The following is a 27196-nucleotide window of genomic DNA, read 5'->3' as shown; positions in this document are numbered from 1 at the left end:
TGTTCTCCAGAGATGCTGCCCGACCCGCTCAGTTACTCCAGCACTCCGTGAAATGTCACTTTTCTATCTCAGATTAAGGATAGTCCGAGGGTCACCAATGAGGTAGATAGTAGTTCAGCACTGCTCTCTAGTTGTGGTAGGATGGTTCAGTTGCCTGATAACAGCCGGGAAGAAACTGTCCCTGAATCTGGAGGTGTGCGTTTTCACACTTCTGTACCTCTTGCCCGATGGGAGAGGGGAGAAGAGGGAGTGGCCGGGGTGAGACTGGTCCTTGATTATGCTGCTGGCCTTGCCGAGGCAGCGTGAGGTGTCGATGGAGTCAGTGGGAGGGAGGTTGGTTTGTGTGATGGTCTGGGCTGGGTCCACAACACTCTGCAGTTTCTTGCGGTCTTGGATGGAGCTGTTCCCAAACCCTGGTGTGATGCAAGCAGAGGCAGCTTGGTGTAGATGGGATCAATGTTATGTGTGTGTGTTTGCCTGATAAGGGGCCAATGCAGTGTGGGCTGAGGCGGATATTGTTCAGTTGCTGGTGGAAGGTCGGTAGCAGCCTGCGTTACCCGGGGCCATGGCGAGCAACAAAGGCATTACCCTGACTATTCAGTGCCTGGCAAACAAACCCACTACCGCCTTGTGAAGTGAGTGACCCAAGTAATATTAAATGCTTAGGAAGGAACTGCAGATGCTGGTTTAAATCGATGGTAGACACAAAGTGCTGGAGTAACTCAGCGGGACAAGCAGCATCTCAGGAGGGAAGGAATGGGTAACGTTTCGGGTCGGATCTGAAGAAGGGTCTCGATCCGAAACGTCACCCATTCCTTCTCTCCAGAGATGCTGCCTGTCCTGCTGAGTTACTCCAGCACTCTGTGTCCACCTAATATTCAATGTTTTTCAGCAGATCTCCTGCAAGGTGCAGTTTTATTTTGTGAAGCTGGTTGATGTTTTCTTTACTTGTCACGGTGCACTTTACTGTCCTCCACGATCTTAGTTTAGTTTAGTTTAAAGATACAGCATGGAAACAGGCCCTTCGGCCGACCGAGTCCGCGCCGACCAGCGATCCCCACACACTAGTTCCATGTTATCCCACTTTCTCATCCACTCCCTGCACACTGGGGGCAATATACAGAGGGACAATTAACCTACAAACCTGCACGACTTTGGAGTGTGGGAGGAAACCAGAGCACCCGGAGAAAACCCACGCAGGTCACGGGGAGAACATACAAACTCCGTACAGACAGCACCCGTAGTCAGGATGGAACTGTGAGGCAGCAGCTCTACCCGCTGCACCACCGTGCCGCCCAAACAAAACGTAAGGCAAACAGAGGCAAGAACTGTGTAGATTATAAAGCAACTCATTAATTCCAACTGTTCATAAGTCATTGGAGCAGAATTAGGCCATTCAGCCCATCAAGTCTACCCCGCCATTCAATCATGACTGATCTATCTCTCCCTCCCAACCCCATTCTCCTGCCTTCTCCCCATAACCCCTGACACCCGCACTAATCAAGAATCTATCTATCTCTGCCTTAAAAACACCCACTGACTTGTGGCCTCCACAGCCGTCTGTGGCAAAGAATTCCACAACAGTAAAAACTGATGCTTTTACTCAGGTGACCTGTGCAATTTGAGAGCGATTTTCAGATCCAAACCTCCAGCTCTTTTGAGACATGAAGTGTTAGTTGCTTCTCCTGGTTGGTATTGGGGGGAGGTTGCTGAGGGAAGTTTCGTGCTCACGGCAAAAGGAATTACGTTCTTCACCCAGAGAGTTGTGAATCTGTGGAATTCTCTGCCACAGAAGGCAGTGGAGACCAATTCACTGGAAGTTTTCAAGAGAGAGTTAGATTTAGCTCTTAGGGCTAACGGAATCAAGGGATATGGGGAGAAAGCAGGAACGGGGTACTGATTGTGGATGATTAGCCGTGATCGCATTGAATGGCGGTGTTGGCTTGAAGGGCCGAATGGCCTCCTCCTGCACCTATTTTCAATGTTTCTATGTTTCCCTGTGACGTGCTGGGTTTCTAAGTGCAAACCCAGGATCCTGTTGCTCTGTGTCAGTGGTGGCTGTGAGATAAGAGTGCGTTCATTAACTGCTGTGTTGTTGTTGCCAGTGCTGTGCATGCGTGTTGGCACGTGTGTGCGTCCGGCTATCAGAGATGTCAGCAGATAAAAGGCATTGCAACTGGCTCTCCTACACGCCACTCTCCTCCTGATAACGTCACCTATCCATGTTCTCCACAGATGCTGCCTGACCCGCTGAGTTACTCCAGCACTCTGTGAAACGTCACCTATCCATGTTCTCCACAGATGCTGCCTGACCCGCTGAGTTACTCCAGCACTCTGTGTCCACCTTCCCTGAATGTCTATCTGTAAGCAGGGCAGCATTGAACGTGGTCTTTCAGGATCCTTGGTGTAACCCCAATCAGTGGTGTTCATCTGACCAATGTCCTCATAGCACCACTCTGCTGCCTGTAATTGGACATGTGTTCAGCTGTAATCTGAAAGGCCGGGATAGAGTGGGTGTGGAGAGGATGTATCCACTAGTGGGAGAGAGGGCACAGCCTCAGAATAAAAGGACGTTCCTTTAGGAAGGAGATGGGAAGGAATTTTTTTAGTCAGAGGGCGGTGAATCTGTGGAACTCATTGCCACAGACGGCTGTGACAACAGACAATAGGTGCAGGAGGAGGCCATTCGGCCCTTCGAGCCAGCACCGCCATTCAATGTGATCATGGCTGATCATTCTCAATCAGTACCCCGTTCCTGCCTTCTCCCCATACCCCCTGACTCCGCTATCCTTAAGAGCTCTATCCAGCTCTCTCTTGAATGCATTCAGAGAATTGGCCTCCACTGCCTTCTGAGGCAGAGAATTCCTGTGGAGGCCACAAGTCAGTGGATATTTTTAAGGCAGAGATAGATAGATTGTTGATTAGTGCGGGTGTCAGGGGTTATGGGGAGAAGGCAGGAGAATGGGGTTGAGAGGGAGAGATAGATCAGCCATGATTGAATGGCGGAGTAGACCTGATGGGCCGAATGGCCTAATTCTGCTCCTAGAACCTATGACTGTGAGTGTGACGGTTCCTCTTGTTGTTCCAGATATCCTACTGGTGTTGGTAACCGTGGAGACGGGAGCTATGAAGCAGACTGCGAGGCCGGGCGCTGGGATGAGAGCCTGGATGTTCCGCCACACCTGCCCGTTACTCTGGATACTTCTCCTGCTCGCTGCCCCATCCGCACAAACATGGAGGCAGGGTCTAGCTCGCCTCAAGCTGTCCCACAAAGGTGACCTGCCTTTACTTTACTTCAGCCTCGTTTAGTTTAGAGATACAGCGCGGAAACAGGCCCTTCAGCCCATCGAGTCCACGCCGACCAGCGATCCCCGCACACTAACACTATCCTACACACACTCGGGACAATTTGTACATTTACACCAAACAAATTAACCTGCACAGCTGTACGTCTTTGGAGTGTGGGAGGAAACCGAAGATCTCAGAGAAAACCCACGCAGGTCACGGGGAGAACGTGCAAACTCCGTACAGACAGCACCCGTAGTCAGGATGGAGCCCGGGTCTCCGGTGCTACAAGCGTTATAAGGCAGCAACTGTGTCTCTGTGTCTCTGTGTCTCTGTGTCTCTGTGTCTGTGTCTCTGTGTCTCTGTGTCTGTGTCTGTGTATCTGTGTCTGTGTCTGTGTGTCTGTGTCTCTGTGTCTCTGTGTCTCTGTCTCTGTGTCTCTGTGTCTCTGTGTGTATCTGTGTCTGTGTGTCTGTGTGTCTGTGTCTGTGTCTCTGTGTCTCTCTGTGTATCTGTGTGTCTGTGTGACTGTGTGTATCTGTGTGTCTGTGTGACTGTGTGTATCTGTGTCTCTGTGTCTGTGTGTCTCTGTGTCTGTGTGTCTGTGTGTCTCTGTGTCTGTGTGTCTCTGTGTCTCTGTGTCTGTGTGTCTGTGTGTCTCTGTGTCTGTGTGTCTGTGTGTCTCTGTGTCTGTGTGTCTCTGTGTCTCTGTGTCTGTGTGTCTCTGTGTGTCTGTGTGACTGTGTGTCTGTGACTCTGTGTCTCTGTGTCTGTGTCTGTGTCTCTGTGTCTCTGTGTCTCTGTGTCTCTGTGACTCTGTGACTCTGTGTAACGGTTGCCAGCAGATGTTGAGCTGGGCCTCAGAGGAAAGAGAGAAGCTTTTATATTGTGTTGCCGGAGTGTTTTGGTTTGTTTTGGATACTGAATGCAAGAGCTCACTGTTGGAATTCACTGTGCATTTAAGGTGATGTGTTTATTAGGTACCGACACCACAGGAAGCTTCTGGAAGCTCGGGCACCCCCGGGCTATTTATAATTTTGTGTTCACGGGAGGGGCGTTGGAGAGATGTTCACTGAGCTGGACGTGAGGGAGGGGAGCAGCATCAGGCAGCATTAGTTTAGCTTAGAGATACAGTGCGGAAACAGGTCCTTCCCCACCGAGTCCACACCGCCCAGCGATCCCCGCACACTAACACTATCCTACACACACCGCCCAGCGATCCCCGCACACTAACACTATCCCACACACACCGCCCAGCGATCCCCGCACACTAACACTATCCTACACACACCGACCAGCGATCCCCGCACACTAACACTATCCTACACACACCGCCCAGCGATCCCCGCACACTAACACTATCCCACACACACCGCCCAGCGATCCCCGCACACTAACACTATCCTACACACACCGACCAGCGATCCCCGCACACTAACACTATCCTACACACACCGCCCAGCGATCCCCGCACACTAACACTATCCCACACACACCGCCCAGCGATCCCCGCACACTAACACTATCCCACACACACCGACCAGCGATCCCCGCACACTAACACTATCCTACACACACCGCCCAGCGATCCCCGCACACTAACACTATCCTACACACACCGCCCAGCGATCCCCGCACACTAACACTATCCTACACACACCACCCAGCGATCCCCGCACACTAACACTATCCTACACACACCAGGGACAATTTACAATCTTTACCAAAGGCAATTAACCTACAAACCTGCACGCCTTTGGAGTGTGGGAGGAAACCGGAGCACCCGGAGAAAACCCACGCAGGTCACGGGAAGAACGTACAAACTCCGTACAGACAGCACCCGTAGTCAGGATGGAACCCGGGTCTCTGGCGCTGTGAGGCAGCAGCTCTACCCGCTGCGCCACCGTGCAGAAACAAAGAACTGGAGATGCGGTTTTATACATAAGATAGACACAGAGTGTTGGAGTAACTCAGCGGGTCAGGCAGTGTCTCTGGAGAAAAGGAATAGGTGACGTTTTGGGACGGGTTTCTTCTTCAAACCCAAAATGTCACCCATCCTTTTTCTCCACAGATGCTGCCTGACCCGCTGGGTTACTCCAGCACTCTGTGAAACGTCACCTATCCATGTTCTCCACAGATGCTGCCTGACCCGCTGAGTTACTCCAGCACTCTGTGAAACGTCACCTATCCATGTTAAATTCTATCCAGAATTAAATTTGCGGGCGTTCATGAGCTCATCGGCAGTCCATAAGTTCATATGTTCTCGGAGCAGAATCAGGCCATTTGGCCCATCAAGTCTACTCCGCCATTCAATCATTGGTGATTGTCTGCAGTTAAAGTTTAGAATATTCAATCAGGGTTTATTTTTGAGTGTTGTTAAATATGTAATTAGAGGAATGGCTGTCTGAGTCCATGCCATCTTTATCTTGATATAAACATGCAATTAAACTCCAGCACAAGTAGAAGAGAGTGACGTGACCACCTCCTCCCCACATGGCACGATGTATAAAGTAAGTGTTCCCGCTCCACCAATGGCGGCCGCCCGGGCCGGGAGGCGGGTTGCTACGCAACCTCCGTTAGGGGCTATCAGCCCGGGCGGCTGCCATTGGTGGAGCGGGAGCACGTGGCCGCTGGGCTGGGGAAGAGAACTTAAGGGAAATAAAGTGACCATGTCTCAGAATTAAAGGGCCTACCTTTAGGAAGGAGATGAGGAGGAATTTCTTTCGTCAGAGGGTGGTGAATCTGTGGGATTCATTGTGGAGGCCAAGTCAATGGGTATTTTTAATGCAGAGATTCATACACATGGGGAAGGATTACAAGGATAAGGGTCAAACTCGGGTAAATGGGGCTGGCTGACATGGGGCACCTTGGTCGCCATGGATGGGTTGGCCAGAAGGCTGGTTGCCGCGATGTGTGAGTCCATTGCTTTAATATCCCCCCCATTGACAATAGGGTTTCTCATCGTAGTTTAGCTTAGTTCAGAGATACAGCGTGGAAACAGGCCCTTCCCCACCGAGTCCACACCGACCAGCGATCCCCGCACACTAACACTATCCCACACACACCGACCAGCGATCCCTGCACACTAACACTCTCCGACACACACTAGGGACAATTTACATTTACAACAAGCCAATTTACCTGCAAACTTGCACGTCTTTGGAGTTTGGAAGGAAACCGGAGCACCAGGAGAAAACCCACGCAGGTCACGGGGAGAACGTGCAAATTCTGTACAGACAGCACCCGTAGTCAGGATGGAACCCGGGTCTCTGGCCCTGTGAGGCAGCAGCTCTACCCGCTGCACCACCGTGCCGCCCACAATTTGTTTTGGATTGTAACTGAAGGTTAAATTAATCTACTGTGATATAAAGTCTCACCACAGCAGAGGAACACATGGAACTTTCTGCCTCTCAATGTTAGTCGTTCCCTTGCACAAAAACGATCTCTTTTTCCGAAACTCCACCGTTGCGCCACCGTGCCGCTCTGATCCCTGATTCCAGAAAGGTTATCTAGAGAAGTGGGGAAGATTCATTCATCTTCATGCTCTGTGTAGGGGGAACTAAATTAGTAGCAAGGTTGTCAGTAAGTGGTTGATTGAACTGTTGGCTGTCATTGGCTGTATTCCTGTGGGATTGAAGGAGTATCAAAGAGAAAGAGTGGTTTTATTTTTGTTAACACGGGTTCCCATTTCTCTTGCTGTTTTCTGAGCTGCTTGCTGCATCAGTGTTGGCCATTGGTCTGAAGAAGGGTCTCGACCCGAAACGTCGCCCATTCCTTCTCTCCCGAGATGCTGCCTAACCTGCTGAGTTACTCCAGCATTTTGTGAATAAATGGCCATTGGTACGGTTCAGTTCTAATTTTAGTTTAGAGATTCAGCGCGGTGGACCGAAGTCCCTGTTTCCGTGCCGACCAGCGATCACCGCACACTAACACTATCCTACACACACACACTAAGGACAACGTACAGAAGCCAATTAACCTACAAACCCCGAAATAGACACAAAAAGCTGGAGTAACTCAGCGGGACAGGCAGCATCTCTGGAGAGAAGGAATGGGTGATATTCTGGGTCAGAAGGAGGGTCTCGACCCGAAACGTCACCTATCCATGTTCTCCAGAGATGCTGCCTGACCCGCTGAGTTACTCCAGCACTCTGTGAAACGTCACCTATCCATGTTCTCCAGAGATGCTGCCTGACCCGCTGAGTTACTCCAGCACTCTGTGTCTATCTCCATTTCTCCGATCACTGTCCAGGTCTTGATCCCCCCCCTCCCTCCGCTCTCTCTCCCCCCCCTCCCTCCGCTCTCTCTCCCCCCCTGTTGTGTCTTTGCTCGCTGACTAATCGTCTGTACAGCTGCGATAATGACCCCCCTCAGCTTCTCCCCACCCTGGCAATATTCCCCGGGACCAGGTATGACGACGGGAATGTTAATTGGGGCAATTACCAGTGGATTGGATAATCCTGATGTTGACTTCACGTGGTGTATCTGGGCCAGTCTGGTCAGCTGCAGCAGGCTGCTAATTACCCCCGGCAGCTCTCTGGCCCCCTGGCACAGCTGTCCACCCCTCCCCGAGACAGGGCAGGGTCTCACACCCCCCCCTTCCCCCACACGCACTCTCTCTCCCCCCCTCTACCCCCTCTCCCCCACACGCACTATCTCCCCCACATGCAGAATGAGGCCATTCGGCCCATCAAGTCTACTCCACCATTCAATCATCTATCTCTCCCTCCCAACCCCATTCTCCTGCCTTCTCCCCATAACCCCTGATCTGTTTTGGTCCAACCCTTGCAAGCAGACCAATGTCCACTGACTTGGCCTCCACAGCCGACTGTGGCTAGAGTTCCCAGCCTGGACTCCTGGCAGCTTCCCCACTTGCATGATGCTGGTCGAGGTGGTGTTTGTTTGAAGTTGTTCCCTTCATTCAGTGAGCACTGACTGATTGTGGTTAACTCAGTTAGTGCCCTCTGTCTGAAATTAGTGTCAGAAACCAGATGAGAGCGCAGCCATTAAACTGAGGCAGAGTGTGTAACCAGGGTTGTATGCAGTAATCGTTCAGAGTGCCTCTCTGTACCCACACTCCACCCCACACCAGGACACTTACCAATAAACATTTCAACGATGGCGAATAGTTTTAGCACATGTCAGCCAGAGCCATCTAGTGTGACGTGGCCTGGATGTTGTAGAGTGTTGGCTTGCTTGTTTCACTTTAGAACAGCTTTAAACAAACACATCAATTTACTCGGGCGCAAGGAAGTTTAGTTTAGAGATACAGTGCGGAAACAGGCCCTTCCCCACTGAGTCCACACCGACCAGCGATCCCCGCACACTAACACTATCCTACACACACTAGGGACAATTTACAATTTTACTGAAGCCAATTCCTGGGAAAACCCACGCAGGTCACGGGGAGAACGTACAAACTCCGTACAGACAGCACCCGCAGTCAGGATGGAACCCGGGTCTCTGGCGCTGTGAGGCAGCAGTTCTACCCGCTGCGCCACTGTGCCGCCCATTGTGTTATGTCAGAGGAGTGGATGGAAGACTGTAAACTCCATTGCCCACCCCCGTGGTTGAACGTGGGTCTTTTGTGCTTCTGGCCAACCGTGCTACCAGGTTGAGATGAGAGCAAGTGTGTTCCAAGTCACTGTGACTAATCCGAAACCAGCGGACTGGTCCCGACCCTGGTGAAATGGTCATGTTGACAAGTTGTAGGACGGTGTAGGAACGAGCTGCCAGAGCAGAGGAGGGCATTCAGGCAGCGATGAGCACAACATTTAAAAGACATTTAGACATGGACAGAAAAGGTTCAGAGGGATATGGGCCAAACGTGGGCAAGTGGGACTGGATGGGCATTGTGGCTGGTATGGGCATGTTCATCAGTTCATGTTCATAAGGTCTTGGAGCAGAATTAGGCCATTCGGCCCATCAAGTCTACTGCGCATTCAATCATGGTTGATCTATCTCTCCCTCCCAACCCCATTCCCCTGCGTTCTCCCCATAACCCCTGACACCCGCACTAATCACTCTGTGTCTTTGGGTTTAAGTATTAAGGGGAAATGCAGAGAAGCTTGGACCACTTGTTGTAGGTAAGCGAAGAGGCCTGATCACAGCAGACAGACGTGCTGCCTCTGGGCTATTTTAACTTCAACAATATGGACTGATTGTGTTTTATTGTCATGTTTCTCTTCCTGTTGAGCGGGCACCACCTATCCTGCTGTTGTTCAGGACGGCCGGCCGTGGTGTCTTCAGTCCATTGTTCAGTCTGTGCCCCTCCCAGTCAATGGAAGGTATGGGTAACAGGCACGAATTAGTTTAGTTTAGAGATACAGCGCGGAAACAGGCCCTTCGGCCCACCGAGTCCACACCGACCTGCGATCCCCACACACTAACACTATCCTACACACACTAGGGTCACTTTTATATTTATAAGCCAATTAACCTGCAAACCTGCACGTCTTTGGAGTGCGGGAGAAAACGGAAGGTCTGGGTGATTTGCTTGTGAAACTCTGGCGTTGTTGTCAATGGGACAGAGACTGAGTTGAGTTTTACCCATCGGCATGTTACACAATAGTCCTTATCTTCAAACTGACAGCTGCTTCATGACAAACCGTGACATCCCTGATCAGTAATGATCAGTCTGCTCACACCAGCTCACACCAGCAAACCTGCTCCCGTAAACACCTCGTTAAAGTCCAGGCAACCAGGTACAGAACTGGCAAGCTGATTGTGTTGCTGGGCTGGGGTGAAGCAGGGTTAGACAAGGGTAGACAGCAGCCCAGACCATCACACAAACTAACCTCCCTCCCTCCCTCCCACCCACTCCATCTCCACCTCACGCTGCCTCGGCAAGGCCAGCAGCATAATCAAGGACCAGTCTCACCCCGGCCACTCCCTCTTCTCCCCTCTCCCATCGGGCAAGAGGTACAGAAGTGTGATATCGCACACCTCCAGATTCAGGGACAGTTTCTTCCCGGCTGTTATCAGGCAACTGAACCATCCTACCACAACTAGAGAGCAGTGCTGAACTACTATCTACCTCATTGGTGACCCTCGGACTATCCTTGATCGGACTTTACTGGCTTTACCTTGCACTAAACGTTATTCCCTTATCCTGTATCTGTTCACTGTGGACGGCTCGATTGTAATCATGTGTTGTCTTTCCGCTGACTGGTTAGCGCGCAACTAAAGCTGTTCACTGTACCTCGGTACACGTGACAATAAACTAAACTGACACTATTGCTCTTCACAATATACTATGTGCACAGCCAGATGGAACCCGGTGATGAGAGGCAAAGTCTTTTATGCTCCTGTGTAGGAAGGAACTGCAGATGCTGGTTTACACTGAAAATAGCTACAAAATGCTGGAGTAACTCAGCGGGTCAGGCAGCATCTGTGGAGAGAAGGAATAGGTGACGTTTCAGGTCGAGACTCAAAGAAGGGTCCCGTCCCGAAACATCACCTAACCATGTTCTTCAGAGATGTGCGGGGATCGCTGGTCGGCGCGGACCCGGTGGGCCGAAGGGCCTGTTTCAGCGCTGTGTCTCGAAACTAAACGAAACCAAACTAAACCAAACTAAACTAAAGGCAGCCTCGGTGGCCTCTTGTGTTGAGCATTCCAGCAATCACAAGCGGTGTAAATATTTAGCATGTTTCAGTGAGATCCCATGTGGTGCCGCCGTGCACACGGTCGGTCTGTTTAATCTCAGCTCACTGGCAAGCCCAGCATCTCCAGAGCAAACCTCCACTGCCCTCCCTCTGTAGGGCCATTCAGCACAGAAACCTTCCACCCAACCCGTCCACACCGACCAACATGCCCCATCTACACTAGTCCCACCCGCCCACACCGACCAACATGCCCCATCTACACTAGTCCCACTTGCCCACACCGACCAACATGCCCCATCTACACTAGTCCCACCCGCCCACACCGACCAACATGCCCCATCTACACTAGTCCCACCCGCCCACACCGACCAACATGCCCCATCTACACTAGTCCCACCGGCCCACACCAACCAACATGCCCCATCTACACTAGTCCCACCCGCCCACACCGACCAACATGCCCCATCTACACTAGTCCCACCGGCCCACACCGACCAACATGTCCCATCTACACTAGTCCCACCTGCCCACACCGACCAACATGCCCCACCCACACTAGTCCCACCTGCCTACACCGACCAACATGCCCCATCTACACTAGTCCCACCTGCCCACACCGACCAACATGCCCCATCTACACTAGTCCCACCTGCCCACACCGACCAACATGCCCCATCTACACTAGTCCCACCTGCCCACACCGACCAACATGCCCCATCTACACGAGTCCCACCTGCCCACCATCTGCTGTGTGTAGACAGTCAGAACCTGGTGCAATTGTCAAATACCAGAGGCTACTAGCATTTAGGATGATGAGGGGGGTCCGCATTGAAACTTACCAAGTAGTGAAAGGCCCGGATAGAGTGGATGTGGAGAGGATGTTTCCACTAGTGGGAGAGTCTAGGACCAGAGGGCACAGTCTCAGAATTAAAGGACGTTCCTTTAAAATGGAGATGAAGAGGAACGTCTTTAGTCAGAGGGTGGTGAATCTAAGGAATTCATCGCCACAGACGGCTGTGGAGGCCACAAGTCAGTGGGTATTATTAACGCAGAGATAGATAGATCCTGATCAGTGCGGGTGTCAGGGGTTATGGGGAGAAGGCAGGAGAATGGGGTTGAGAGGGAGAGATAGATCAGCCATGATTGAATGGCGGGGTAGGCTTGATGGGCTGAATGGCCTGATTCTGCTTCTATGTCTTCTGGTCTTACAGCGTTAAGGTGAGAGGGGCAAAGTTTAAAGGAGATGCAGGGCAGGTTTTTTACACAGAGGGGGGTGGGGGCCTGGAACGCGCTGCCAAGGGTGGGGGTGGAGGCAGATACGATAGTGGTGTTTATGTGGATAGACACGTGGATACGGAGAGACATGGATCGTGTTTAACTTGGCCTCATGTTGGGCACGGGCATTGTGGGCCGAAGGGCCGTTCCTGTGCTGTACTCTATGTTCTATATGTGAAGGAAGAGCTAACTGAGGGAGCTGAGGTTCAACACGGTGTCTTGTGTTGTCCCCGTGAGATAACACGACTTAATCTGTGTTGCGTTTAATGGAGGTGGGCGTTTAGATGAAAATGCCTTTGTTACTGACAGTAACTGCTGGGGGCTGTGGACATTTGGCGGTGACTGTCAGCGTGTAGATACTGTGGATCTAGGCAGTAGATAGTGTGTTTACTCTCCGCATCTTTTGTAACGTTGCCTGTGAGAGCTCAACAGGCTTACTGCTCGCTCCAGGCAGGATCAACTTGCAGCTTATCTCCGCCACATTCCAGCCGTCAAGGGGGATGGCAGGTGTGGGCTGCAGGCTCTCTCTGCTGGCACCAGCTCCCACTACACGTACCTGTACCTGGAGGGTATCAAGCAGAGCTCCCACAAAGAATGCACACCGTGCCTCCCAGCCCAAGCCTTCAAAGGGCTGGAGCTGTGGTTAATTAGGGTTGGCGAGAGCAGAAACTATCCATTGTGTTTCTCATCGAGCTGCCAAAGGTTGAGCAACAAGAGTCTGTTCATCTTTCAGTTCCAGTTGTGCATTGATTTAACTTCATTTGTTGCAGAAACAATGAGTGGTTTTCCCAAAGATAGACACAGAGTGCTGGAGTAACTCAGCGGGTCAGGCAGCATCTGTGGAGAACATGGATAGGTGACATTTCACAGAGTGCTGGAGTAACTCAGCGGGTCAGGCAGCATCTCTGGAGAAAAAGGAATGGGTGACGTTTTAGGGCGAGACCCTTCTTCAGACTGATGTCAGGGGAAAGGGAAATGAGAGATATAGACGGTGATATAGAGAGATATAGAACAAATGAACAGATTCTGCCTAACCTGCTGAGTTGGACTCAGAGTCATACAACATGGAAACAGGCCCTTCAGCCCAACCTGCCCACACCGACCAACATGTCCCATCTACACTAGTCCCACCTGCCCACACCGACCAACATGCCCCATCTACACTAGTCCCACCTGCCCACACCGACCAACATGCCCCATCTACACTAGTCCCACCTGCCCACACCGACCAACATGTCCCATCTACACTAGTCCCACCTGCCCACACCGACCAACATGTCCCATCTACACTAGTCCCACCTGCCCACACCGACCAACATGCCCCATCTACACTAGTCCCACCTGCCCACACCGACCAACATGCCCCATCTACACTAGTCCCACCTGCCCACACCGACCAACATGTCCCATCTACACTAGTCCCACCTGCCCACACCGACCAACATGTCCCATCTACACTAGTCCCACCTGCCCACACCGACCAACATGCCCCATCTACACTAGTCCCACCTGCCCACACCGACCAACATGCCCCATCTACACTAGTCCCACCTGCCTGCATTTGGCCCATATCCCTCCAAACCTATCCTTGTACCTGTTTCTGAAACATTGTGCTGAAACTGCCTCTTAAATCATAAACTGCCTCAACTACCTCCTCCGGCAGCTCGTTCCATACACCCACCACCCTCTGTGTGAAAAAGTTACCCCTCAGATTCCTCTGAAAATACAACAATATGTGAGACAAGCACTAAGCTTCAGAGTGGAGCAAGAATGCCGAGCAAACTCAAAGTAGTGCAAAAGAAATTCAAACAACAATGACAGAATAACCAAATGAACGAGAAGTAAAGATGGACACAAAAAGCTGGAGTAACTCACCGGAATAGGCAGCCCATCCCTTCTCTCCAGAGATGCTGTCTGTCCCGTTGAGTTACTCCAGCATTTTGTGTCTATCTTCAATTTAAACCAGCATCTGCAGTTCTTTTCTAGACATTTGAACCAGAATTAAGATATTTAAACGACGTTTGGACAGGTACAAGGATAAGAAAGTTTTAAAGGGATGTAGTGCATCTTAGGCGGGTGGGACTAACGTAGATGGGGCATCTTGGTCAGCATGGATGTGTGGGTTTGTTGGTTAATTGTCCCGCTGTAACTTGTCCCTGGTGTGTAGGGAGTGGATGGGAAAGTGGGATAGCATAGAACTAGTGTGTGCGGGCGATCGCTGGTCTACGCAGAGTCAGTGGGCCGAAGGGCCTGTTTCCGCGATGTGTCTCTAAACTAAACTGAACTTTTTGTTTTGCTGTTTGTTTCAAAGAAATTATTTTCCAGCAACAAAGATTCTTTTCTGAAAGTTGGGTCTCAGCAGTTCAGAAGGTGAATGTTTATTTTTGCGATTACCTATTTGCTCTTTGCCAAAGTAAACCATTGAAACGCAAAAGGCCAGAAGCTCGAGCGACATTCCTCCCCTCCCTTCAGGCTCTGCCAAAGCCGCTGCATGTTTGCAGTTGCTGACAGATTGTGCAGGAGTCAGTGAAGCTGGCCACGTGTCCCCTCTGCAGGGCAGCACTGCTACCACGATAGGCCAGCTTACGGTCGCCAACTGTCCCGTATTAGCCGGGACATCCGCAGTTTGGGCTAAATTGGTTTGTCCCGTACTAGGCCCGGACGGAGCTGTAGGCCCGGACACTGTAGGCCCGGACACTGTAGCCTGGGGGCCGCTGTAGGCCGGGACACTGTATGCCCGGACACTGTAGGCCCGGACACTGTAGGCCCGGACACTGTAGGCCCGGACACTGTAGGCCCGGACACTGTAGGCCCGGACACTGTAGGCCCCGGACACTGTAGGCCCGGACACTGTAGGCCCAGACAGTGTAGGCCGGGACACTGTAGGCCTGGACACTGTAGGCCCGGACAGTGTAGGCCCCGACACTCTAGGCCCCGACACTGTAGGCCCGGACACTGTAGGCCCGGACACTGTAGGCCTGGGCAGTGTAGGCCCGGGCAGTGTAGGCCCGGGCAGTGTAGGCCTGGACGCTGTAGGCCCGGACGCTGTAGGCCCGGACGCTGTAGGCCCGGACGCTGTAGGCCCGGACACTGTAGCCCGGGGGCCGCTGTAGTCCCGGACAGTGTAGGCCCAGACAGTGTAGGTCTGGACAGTAGGCCCTGGGAGCTGCCTGACGGAGGTTGCGTAGCAACCCACCTCCCAGCCCGGGCGGCCGCCATTAGTGGAGCGGGAGCACGTGGCCGCTGGTTGAGTGAGGTCACGTGGGGCGCGGGGCGGTGACGTCACCTTGTCCCTTATTTGGGAGTGAGATAGTTGGCAACCCTTGGCTAGCTCCAGACCCTGCCTGATAGATGCAGCTCTGGGAAGGCGGGGAAAGGTCACAGAGCCTCAGAGCTGTAGACTCATAGAGCCATATAGTCATAGAGTCATGCAGTGTGGAAACAGACCCTTCGGCCCAACTTGCCCACACCGGCCAACATGTCCCATCTACACTAGTCCCACCTGCCTGCGTTTGGCCCAGATCCCTCTAACCCTGTCCTATGGATAAGGTACAGATGAGATTGACTAGGAAGTTACCTGGGCTTGAGCCTGGGCTTGAAGTATAAGGAGAGTGAGTGTCTGAAAGGTTACGGGGAGAAGGCAGGAGAATGGGGTTAGGAGGGAGAGATAGATCAGCCATGATTGAATGGCGGGGTAGAATCGATGGGCCGAATGGGAGGGGAGGTGGAGCACGGGGGGGAAATCACTTTCTGAATGGTTTCTCCTCTCACTTACACAGTACACAGTGAAAGAACATTTCCTGAATGGAGATATGTTCAACCTGTCAGCAGCTCCATGTATATTTTGTCGTGAGGAAGCTACGTACCAGATGGCCACCGGTTACAAACTATAACATGCTTGCGTTTGCAACAGCCCAGTTCAAATTGCACTTTTAATGAGCACAGGGATAATGTGTGCTTGTCTCTGTGATTAACAACTTGTCAACAACGTCGCAGCCTCCGATATTAAAGCCTTTAATTCCGCCTGGCCTGTGGCTTTGCTAGTCCACCGCTAATTCTGGAGAAAAACTAACATTGCGCCCGCCTTTGTGGACGGCCAGCTTGGCGGGAAACCCCTTTTACTTTAATTAAAGTTTGGAGAGAAGTTAGTGGTTCTGAACAAGTGGGACAGTGCAGCATTGAGAATGCATCAGTGATAGGAGCAGAATTAGGCCATTCGGCCCATCGAGCCTACGCCATTCAATCATCTATCTCTCCCTCCAAACCCCATTCTCCTGCCTTCTCCCCATAACCCCTGACACCCGCACTGATCAAGAATCTATCTATCTCTGCCTTAAAAATACCCATTGACTTGTGGCCTCCACAGCCGTCTGTGGCAAAGAATTCCATAGTTTCACCACCCTCTGACTAAACAAATTCCTCATCTCCTTCTTAAAGGAACATCCTTTAATTCTGAGGCTGCGACCTCTGATCCTAGACTCTCCCACTAGTGGAAACATCCTCTCCACATCCACTCTATCCAGACATTGGCCTTACTTCCCTGCTCTGTTCGAGTCTGACAATATTCCATTCCTGCCGACTCACAGGTGTGACAGTGTGGAGCGATATTGCTGAGGAGTTGCAAAGGAAGCAATGGATTTAAAGGAAAGAATTGCCAGGGAGAAAAATCATTGCTATGCCCACGGACGTAACCCTGACCTGATAGAACTGGGCACCTAGCCTGATGCACAGAGTCTCTTGCCCAGAGTAGGGGAATCGACAACCAGAGGACATAGGTTTATGTTGAGGGGGGAAAGATTTAACATGAATCTGAGGGGTAACTTTTTCACACAGAGGGTGGTGGGTGTATGGAACGAGCTGCTGGAGGAGGTGGTTGAGGCTGGGACTATCACAACATTCAAGAAAATTTTGGACAGGTACATGGATAGGACAGGTTTGGAGGGATATGGGCCAAACGCAGGCAGGTGGGACTAGTGTAGATGGGACATGTTGGGCGGTGTGGGCAAGTTGGGACAAAGGTCCTGTTTCCACGCTGTACCACTCTGTGACTAGTGTAGATGGGACATGTTGGGCGGTGTGGGCACGTTGGGACGAAGGTCCTGTTTCCACGCTGTATCACTCTGTGACTAGTGTAGATGGGACATGTTGGGCGGTGTGGGCACGTTGGGACGAAGGGCCTGTTTCCGTGCTGTAAGGTGCGGTCTGTGTAATACATTGCTGCACTGCAGATAGTTGCAGCTTTACTAGTGTGGCGTTGAAGTGTTTACTCTAGGGCTGCATGAAGACATTCCTCAGCAATAACATCGCTGGAATAATGAGGCAATCTGCCAGTCTCCCCACGATGAATGCTCGGTGAAGCCTCTATCACGTACATGTTTATCCTCCCAGCCCTTACTGCCGACCCGAAGCCCAAGCACAGCCCCAGTATTTGCATGGTTACACCTGCTCATCTGTGAGACACAATGCTGAATACTTAAAGGATTCCTGGAGGGATTGGGCACTGCTGGGCAAGGGTTGAGTTTTGTTGATTGAGGTATTGAGGCTGTCGAGAGGAAGATCACATCTCCACAACTGTAGATTCACAGCAGAGGCAGCAATAGCAGAAGTCATTTTGAGGGGAATTTAAAACAGAGATAGGACCTCACAGCCTAGAAGGGCGGCACGGTGGTGCAGCGGGTAGAGCTGCTGCCTCACTGTGACAGAGACCCGGGTTCCATCCCGACTACGGGTGCCGTCTGTACGGAGTTTGTACGTTCTCCCCATGACTGCGTGGGTTTTCTCCGGGTGCTCCGGTTTCCTCCCACACTCCAAAGACGTGCAGGTTTGTAGGTTAATTGGCTTCAGTAAGATTGTAAATTGTCCCTAGTGCGAGTGGGATAGTGTTAGTGTGTGGGGATCGCTGGTCTGCACACACTAGGTGGGCCGAAGGGCCCGTAATGGGGTTGAATCTCTCAACCAGCACTGCTTCCAGCAGAAGAGTCAACAGTAACAGTTTAAGGAATACACAGTAAACTGATGACAATTTATCATTGTCTATACTTTTATATATAATGAATGATCTTTTGCTATCCACTTGCTGCTGTAAATTTCCCCGGTGTGGGACGAATTAAGGAATATATATTATTATTAAACTAAACTAAAAGGTCTTCTGACAATCAGGAATAAGGTTGAACAATAACAGGAGCTGAATAACAGCCATGTGTGTGTGTGCATGTGCGTGTGCGTGTGTATGTGTGAGTGTGAGTGTGTGTATGTGTGTGTGCGTGTGCGTGTGTATGTGTGAGTGTGCGTGTGTGTGTGTGTGTGTGTGTGTGCGTGTGCGTGTGCGTGTGTATGTGTATGTGTGTGTGCGTGTGCGTGTGTATGTGTGAGTGTGTGTATGTGTGTGTGCGTGTGCGTGTGTATGTGTGAGTGTGTGTGCGTGTGTGTGTGCGTGTGTATGTGTATGTGTGTGTGTGTGTGTGCGTGTGTATGTGTGAGTGTGTGTATGTGTGTGTGCGTGTGCGTGTGTATGTGTGAGTGTGTGTGCGTGTGTGTGTGTATGTGTGAGTGTGTGTGCGTGTGTATGTGTGAGTGTGTGTATGTGTGTGTGCGTGTGCGTGTGTATGTGTGAGTGTGCGTGTGTGTGTGTGTGTGCGCGTGTGTGTGCGTGTGCGTGTGCGTGTGCGTGTGTGTGTGTGTGTGCATGTGCGTGTGCGTGTGTGAGTGTGTGTGTGTGCATGTGCGTGTGCGTGTGTATGTGTGAGTGTGTGTGTGCGTGTGCGTGTGCGTGTGTATGTGTGAGTGTGTGTGCGTGTGTGTGTGTGTGTATCTGATTGTGGGGGAGGTGTGTGTAGGTATTGCAGTACACTACACGGTGGTGGGCCTGGATGTGCCCGGTGTGTGAGCATTGTGCGCGTGGCCAGCACGTTAGTGAACAGTGTGGTGTGTAGGAGTGAAGGCCCATTGGCCGGTGCACCAGGTGTGAGCTCAGCCTTCTGCACCGTTACACCTAACTGTGTCTCTGTGGGACGTTTAATGAGTGGTTTGTTGGACTTCCATTGGTGTCTAAACTCTTAGCCGCACTCTCAACAAATATTTACACAGTGATTTGCTGCTGTTTAGTCTCTTCAGAGTTGACAAACTTTTCCCAACCTGTTGCCACTTGTGTGAACTTTTCATTTCAACAACTTTCATGAACGGCATCCACAATGTTTACTCTGGTTTCTCCAAAGCAGTGAGTTGCAGCGAGAGTTCACTTCAGTTTTAGACTTTACTTTAGCAATACAGCGTGGAAACAGGCCCTTCGGTCCTCCGAGTCCATGCTGACCAGCGATCACCCCGTACACTAACACTATCCTACATGTTAGGATATTGGAGGAACACAAATTGGAGGAACAGCACCTCATATTTCGCGTGGCAGCTTACACCCCAGCGGTATGAACACTGACTTCTCTAACTTCCAGTAACCCTTGCATCCCCTCTCTCCCCGCCCCTGCCCACCCTAGTCGTTGTACTAGTTTCACTGTCGTCTTGTTGAGTCTCGTTGTCTGTAACTCGTTTTCACCGCGGCCCTCAGCTAACAGTGGCCCGCTTCCTCAATCATCCTTACTTTTTTGCACATCTTTCATTCATTTGTTCCCTCTCTCTACATCAGCGTCTATATCTCTCGTTTCCCTCTCCCCTGACTCTCAGTCTGAAGAAGGGTCCCGACCCGAAACGTCACCCATTCCTTCTCTCCACAGATGCTGCCTGACCCACTGAGTTACTCCAGCACTCTGTGAAACGTCACCTATCCATGTTCTCCACAGATGCTGCCTGACCCGCTGAGTTACTCCAGCACTCTGTGAAACGTCACCTATCCATGTTCTCCACAGGTGCTGCCTGACCCGCTGAGTTACTCCAGATTTTTGTGTCTGTCTAGGAACAATTTACAATTTTACAGAAGCCAATTAACCTACACACCCGCATGTCTTTGGAGTGTGGGAGGAAACCAGAGCACCCGGAGAAAACCCACGCAGGTCACAGGGAGAACGTACAAACTCCGTACAGACAGCACCCGAAGTCAGGATTGGACCTGGGTCTCTGGTGCCGTGAGGCAGCAGCTCTACCCGCTGCGCCACCGCGCCCCCCTGTTTCAGAGGAGTTGTTTCAGAACAGAGGGGTTAGTTCTTGATGGGGATGATTTCAACAAAACAAAGATCTAAATAGACATAAGGAACTGCAGATGCTGGAATATTTCAAGTGCTGGAGGAACTTAATGGATGAGGCAGCAGCTGTGGAGGGAATGCCCAGACACAGAAGGGTCCCAGTGAGGTAGAGAGCATCCATTCTGCAGGCTCGGGACGTTGGCCATCTCACCGTCCCTGCCTCCAAGCTCCAGCAGGTCAGGGGCACTCGGTAGGTGGACCAGAGTGAGATTCCTCGGTCAGGGGCACTCAGTAGGTGGACCGGAGTGAGATTCCTCAGTCAGGGGCACTCGGTAGGTGGACCGGAGTGAGATTCCTCGGTCAGGGGCACTCAGTAGGTGGACCGGAGTGAGATTCCTCAGTCAGGGGCACTCGGTAGGTGGACCGGAGTGAGATTCCTCGGCACGGCCTTTGATCTGAGGCTCTATTGATTCATTACAAAGGGACATGAGACAACATGGCTACTCGTACACCCCTCCTCCCTGACCCCATGACCCGCATTGCTACGCACTGACTTTGATATTTGCTCCCATTCTTGTCTGACCAAGTCTTAAAATGGAAATGTCAAAGGGCGTAGCTTTAAGGTGAGAGGGGACATAGTTTAAAGGAGATGTGGAGGAGCAAGTTTTTTTACACAGAGACTGGTGAGTGCCTGGAATTACTGTCAGAGGTGGTGTTGGGGGCAATAGTCTCAGCCTCAACTACCTCTTCCATTTACCCACCACCCTCTGTGTGAAAATGTTACCCCTCAGATTCCTATTAAATCTCCCCCCCACCCACCCTCACCTTAAACCTGTGTCCTCTGATTCCCGACTCCCCTGCTCTGGGCAAGAAACTGTACGTCTGCCCGATCTATTCCTCTCATGATTTTGTGCACCTCTATAAGATCATGTGTAGGAAGGAACTGCAGACGCTGGTTTAAACCAAAGATAGACACAAAGTACTGGAGTAACTCAGCGGGACAGGCAGCATCTCTGGAGAGAAGGAATGGGTGACGTTTCGGGTCGAGAGTCTGAAAAAGGGTCTCGACGTGAAACGTCACCCATTCCTTCTCTCCAGAGATGCTGCCTGACCCGCTGAGTTACTCCAGCACTCTGTGTCTATCTTCTATAAGATCTCCCCTCACCCTCCTGCTTCCAAGGAATACAGACCCAGCCTCAACCTCTCCTTGGAGCCTTTCTGCTTGTGTTTGATCCACCTTCACTCTAAACCTTTTCTATCCATGTACTGGTCCAAGTGACTCTACAATCTGGGGTAATACTGTCCCATGTTACCTTCACTTTACACACCAGTGCTCGATGAAGCTAAGAGCTAAGACAAGTGGGCTTTTTCAAAGTGGACATAAGTCTACAGCAATCCTGTGGGTCATGATTCATGTAGACATAGACCATAGACCAGCACAGCACAGGAACAGGCCCTTCAGCCCACAATGTCCGTGCTGGACACAATGCCAAGCTAAACTAATCCCCTCCGCCTGCACGTGATCCATGTCCCTCCATTCCCTGCGTATCCATGTGCCTGTCTAAAAGCCTCTTAAACACCACTATCGTATCTGCCTCCACCCCCACCCCTGGCAGCGCGTTCCAGGCCCCCACCCCCCTCTGTGTAATAAACCTGCCCCACACATCTCCTTTAAACTTTGCCCCTCTCACCTTAAGGCTGCGCCCTCTAGTCTTGGACATTTCTACCTGGGGGATAAGAGGTTCTGACTGTCTACCCTATCTACGCCTCTCATCATTTTATTTTATTGAGTGAGGAGCTGTTGCTTAAAGACACGGGTTAATCAGAGATGTTTACAGTCGGCAGGTTTCTGAGCATTCTTGCTGATAGCACCTTTTTTATTCCAGGTTTATTTAATTAACTGAAATTCCAGATGCCATGGTGAGATTTGAACTTGTGTCTTTGCAGCCCTGCATTGCTGATCCAGTCATATAATCTGCGGGCTACTGTTACTCTTCCAACCATTAAGGCCCCTGTGTAGTTGGCAGCAGGCCAGTATTGAATGGTAGCCACTAAAAGCTGGAGTAACTCAGCGGGACAGGCAGCAACTCTGGAGAGAAGGAATGGGTGACGTTTCGGGTCAAGACTTCTTCTTGGCCAAATGTCTTTTAAATGTTGTTTTAGCCCCTGCCTCAGTATATCCTCTGGCAGCTCGTTCCATACACCCACCACCCTCTGCCGGGTAAAGCTGTTTCTCAGGTTCTTCTGAAGAAGGGTCTCGACCCGAAACGTCACCCATTCCTTCTCTCCAGAGATGCTGCCTGTCCCGCTGAGTTACTCCAGTATTTTGTGTCTATTGACAATAAACTAGACTGAAGTGAAGTGATGTGGTGAAGAGTGGGTGTGTTTGGTGATATCTCATCTGCCCTCATCGCGACAGCCCTGCTGAAAGAGGAGACCCGTCAGGTTGATGTGCAGGGGGCTTCGATGGACCGAGGGTTCAGCGACTTGTGATCTTTTGCTCAAAGTTCACCATGAAAAGACCAGACTAAATCGATTGTCAGGGACGGCATTATTGGACGAGTCCCACATTCGACACGGCATTGTGTAGCCTGATGCTTTAATGATGCACTGTATTCATTGGTGGAATCAACAGGCAGGATTAAATGACCCAGACAATCTTTGCAATGAACGGTCACGTAAAGAGTTCAGCCTCTGACTTTGTTTGGAGTTGTGGTCAGTTCGGGTTACCCGTTGTGCTCCCAAACACATCAACAGATCAATAATCAACTGATTTATAGTGTCCACACTTTGTGTCTTCTGAGAGTGCTATTGTCGATAGCAGCGTATGAAGCCTTCATCTGTGGGAACTGGCGGTCAATGGGAATGCCCTGCAGATGACCAAAGGTCAAAGCAGTTCACACAAGGGTTGGATTTAGCTCAGTTGCCAATCTGAATGATCAGAAAATAACCTGTGTTCTCAGTTTGTCAGGAATGAGCTGTCCTGATAAGATACTTGCCCATCCATCAACACCATTGTTGCATTAGATAAAGGGGCATGCAATGAAACCAGCACACACACAGTAAGTGGCAGCAGAGAGAGGCAATGTGTCATCCTGGAATAGACTTATCTGTATGGATATGGATCAAAGATAGACATAAAGTGCTGGAGTAACTCAGCGGGTCAGGCAGCATCTGTGGGGAACATGGATAGGTGACGTTTCACAGAGTTCTGGAGTAACTCAGTGGTACAGTGAAAAGCTTTTGTTGCGCGCTAACCAGTCAGCGGAAAGACAACACATGATTACAATCGAGCCGTCCACATTGTACAGATACAGGATAAGGGAATAACGTTTAGTGTAAGGTGAAGCCAGTAAAGTCCGATCAAGGATAGTCCGAGGGTCACCAATGAGGTAGATAGTAGTTCAGCACTGCTCTCTGGTTGTGGTAGGATGGTTCAATTGCCTGATAACAGCCGGGAAGAAACTGTCCCTGAATCTGGAGATGTGCGTTTTCGCACTTCTGTACCTCTTGCCCGAATGGGAGAGGGGAGAAGAGGGAGTGGCCAGGGTGAGACTGGTCCTTGATTATGCTGCTGGCCTTGCCGAGGCAGCGTGAGGTGTAGATGGAGTCGATGGAAGGGAGGTTGGTTTGTGTGTGTGATGGTCTGGGCTGCGTCCACAATTCTCTGCAATTTCTTGCATCCCAATAAATTGCAGCGGGTAGAGCTGCTGCCTCACAGCGCCAGAGACCTGGGTTCCATCCCGACTACGGGTGCTGTCTGTACGGAGTTTGCACGTTCTCCCCGTGACCAGCGTGGATTTTCTCCGGGTGCTCCGGTTTCCTCCCACACTCCAAAGACGTACAGGCTTGTAGGTTAATTGGCTTGGTGTAAATGTAAAGAATTGTCCCTAGTGTGTGTAGATAGTGTTAGTGTGTGTGGATCGCTGGTCGGCGCGGTCTCGGTGGGCCAGAGGTCCTGTTTCCGCGTTGTATCTGTAAACTAAACTAAACTCCTGTGCAAAATGTCAAACCGTTAGGCACATGTGCTAAGTTTATGGAATCTGTGCATTATCACGGCCTCCAATGTATGGAATGACAAGTGATTAGTGGAACAACTCTGGTGGTATTCAACTGTTGGATGATTTGACAGTGTTTAGTCAGACTATTGCCAGCCCAGTTTGTAAAAATACATCAAGATTATATTTATTAACCGCTCCAATGGGAAAGATTCTTACACACGGCCGTTTACACAACACTGACTTGTTTGATTCAGATTTATTGAATGGATTAAGGAACGTAGACAGTTCTTGCATTAATTATGCTGCTGTTCCCTGTCCACTGAAATAGGCAAGGATTAGAAACATAGAAAATAGGTGCAGCAAGAAGCCGTTTGGCCCATCGAGCCAGCACCGCCATTCATTGTGATCACGGCTGATCATCCACAATCAGTAACCCGTGCCTGCCTTCTCCCCATATCCCTTGATTCCACTAGCCCCTAGAGCTCTATCTAACTCTCTTTTAAATTCATCCAGTGATTTTGCTTCCACTGCCCTCTGTGGCAGAGAATTCCACAAATTCACAACTCTCTGGGTGGAAAAGTTTCTCGTTAAAAGTAAGAGGGATCCCATGGCCATTGTGATAGAGTGTGGAAACAGGCCCTTCATCCCGACCTGTCCATGCTGACCAACATGCCCCATCTACACTCGCCACACCTGCCTGCATTTGGTCCATATCCCTCTAAACCTTTCCTGTCCACATACCTGTCCAAATGTCCTTTAAATGTTGTTATACTACTTGAGTTTAGTTTAGTTCAGCGTGGAAACTAAACTAGGCCCTTCAGCACACCGAGTCCGTACCGACCAGCGATCCCCACACACACTAACACTATCCTACACACACTAGGGACAATTTACATTTATACCAAGCCAATTAACCTACAAACGTATCCATGTTCTCCAGAGATGCTGCCTGACCCCCTGAGTTACTCCAGCACTCTGTGAAACGTCACCTATCCATATTCTCCAGAGATGCTGCCTGACCCGCTGAGTTACTCCAGCACTCTGTGTCTATCGTGAGTTCCCATTGTGACTGACAGTGTGAGAGACAGGCCAGGTAACCTGAATCTTCACCTTGGTTTGTCAGGAAGCTGGCATTGTGTTTGCTGCCCTCCAGGTTCACCTTGTCTGAACACCTGATAGCCCAGTGTCAGTCACGGACAATGGGCTGTTTGAAGGGGCTGGATGATGTTGGGACCAGAGGAAGCAGTCGGTGAGATTCCTGGCTCAGTTCCTGATGTCTGTGCTTCCAAGCCTGTGTTCTCACTCTCTGATCTATCAATCAGCGTCAAATTAGAACCACATTGGAATCTTTCTCAGTGACAGGAGCACAATAAGTTAGCTAAATGAAAACTCCAGAACTCTTTGATGCTCTCTGCTGAAAGAGAGGCATTTCCCACCAGTGGGAAACTAAATAGCTTTCATTTTGGTTTTAAACTCTAGCTTTAGTTTTTAGTTGTAGCTTGCGGCACGGTGGTGCAGCGGGTAGAGCTGCTGCCTCACAGCGCCAGAGACCCGGGTTCCATCCTGACCACGGGTGCTGTCTGTACGGAGTTTGCACGTTCTCCCCGTGACCTGCGTGAGTTTTCTCCGGGTGCTCCGGTTTCCTCTGTTGAAATTACTTTTAAATGTTAATAAATTGCTTGCTGTGAATATTATGATTGTGCCCAGCACCATGCCAAGTTACACTGATCCCCTCCGCCTGCACGTGATCCATGTCCCTCCATATCCACGCTCCTGTCTAAAAGCCTCTTCAACACCACTATCGTATCTGCCTCCACCCCCACCCCTGGCAGTGCGTTCCAGACCCCCACCCCCCTCTGTGTAATAAACCTGCCCCACACATCTCCTTTAAACCTCCCCCCTCTCACCTTAAAGCTGCGCCCTCTAGAGTTGACCATTTCCAGCCTGGGGAAATGATTTTGACTCACGACCCGATCTCAGTTTAGTTTATTGTCACGTGTACCGAGGTACAGTGAAAAGGTTTTGTTGCGCGCTAACCAGTCAGCGGAAAGACAATATGTGATTACAATCGAGCCGTTCACAGTGGTTGGAGTAGAGGTTTAGAGGATCGGAGAGGTTGTAATGTGTGAGTGCAGGTTCACATCTGGGACCACAATGCAGAGGGTGGCCTGGCTGGGCTGCCGTCTTGTCCATATCTATGCCGTTCATCATTTTATATACGTTTATCAGCTCTCCCCTCTTCAGAGAAAACAATCCAAGTCCACCACCCTCTCCCTGCAGCTGAGACCCTCTAATCCAACCTCTCCCTGTAGCTGGAACCCTCTAATCCAGGCAGCGTCTGGTGAACCTCCTCTCCACCCTCTCCACCCTCTCCCTGTAGCTGAGACCCTCTAATCCACCCTCTCCCTGTAGCTGGAACCCTCTAATCCAGGCAGCGTCTGGTGAACCTCCTCTCCACCCTCTCCAAAACCTCCACATCTTCCTGTAATGGGGTGACCAGAAGTGCACGCAATACTCCAAATGTCCCGTCCTGTAAAGCTGCAGCGTGACTTCTTGACTCATGCCCCGACCGATGAAGGCAAGGTACCATCACACTGCCAACCCCTCGCTGATACACAGACTGTCAACATGTGGAGCCACTGTATTTGTTGAGGTGTAAAAGCCTTTGACAGCACCAGCCTCTTGTTGCTCCCACAGATCTGCAGGTCTCCAACAGCTGCATCTCCTTCCTGGGATCAGCGGAGGGCTTTGACTTCCAGACCCTTCACATCGACGAGGAGAGAGGGAAGCTGCTGCTGGGGGCCAAGGACCACATCTTCCTCCTCACCCTGGACGACCTCAACAAAAACATCAGGAAGGTCAGAGAACATCTGCCGCAGTCTCGGGGTTAGAGTCAAACCT

The 27196-nt window shown here is 50.9% G+C and overlaps 1 protein-coding gene across 1 annotated transcript in view; it reads left to right on the top strand.

Moving 5' to 3' along the window:
- The first annotated feature begins 509 nt into the window (after positions 1–509).
- Positions 510–27196, top strand: part of sema3d (sema domain, immunoglobulin domain (Ig), short basic domain, secreted, (semaphorin) 3D) — a 90797-nt gene continuing 64110 nt past the window's right edge. Inside the window, exons 1-3 of the mRNA XM_078420096.1 lie at positions 510–635; positions 3089–3274; positions 26993–27153. Coding sequence (XP_078276222.1) covers positions 3127–3274; positions 26993–27153 — 309 coding nt within the window. The 5' untranslated portion in view covers positions 510–635; positions 3089–3126. The remainder of the gene's footprint in view (positions 636–3088; positions 3275–26992; positions 27154–27196) is intronic.

The sequence above is a fragment of the Rhinoraja longicauda genome, chromosome 23 (genome assembly GCF_053455715.1).
Source record: "Rhinoraja longicauda isolate Sanriku21f chromosome 23, sRhiLon1.1, whole genome shotgun sequence".
Classification (NCBI taxonomy): domain Eukaryota; kingdom Metazoa; phylum Chordata; class Chondrichthyes; order Rajiformes; family Arhynchobatidae; genus Rhinoraja; species Rhinoraja longicauda.
Note: the sequence above shows the minus strand (reverse complement) of the source record. Positions and strands in the feature narration are given on the sequence as shown.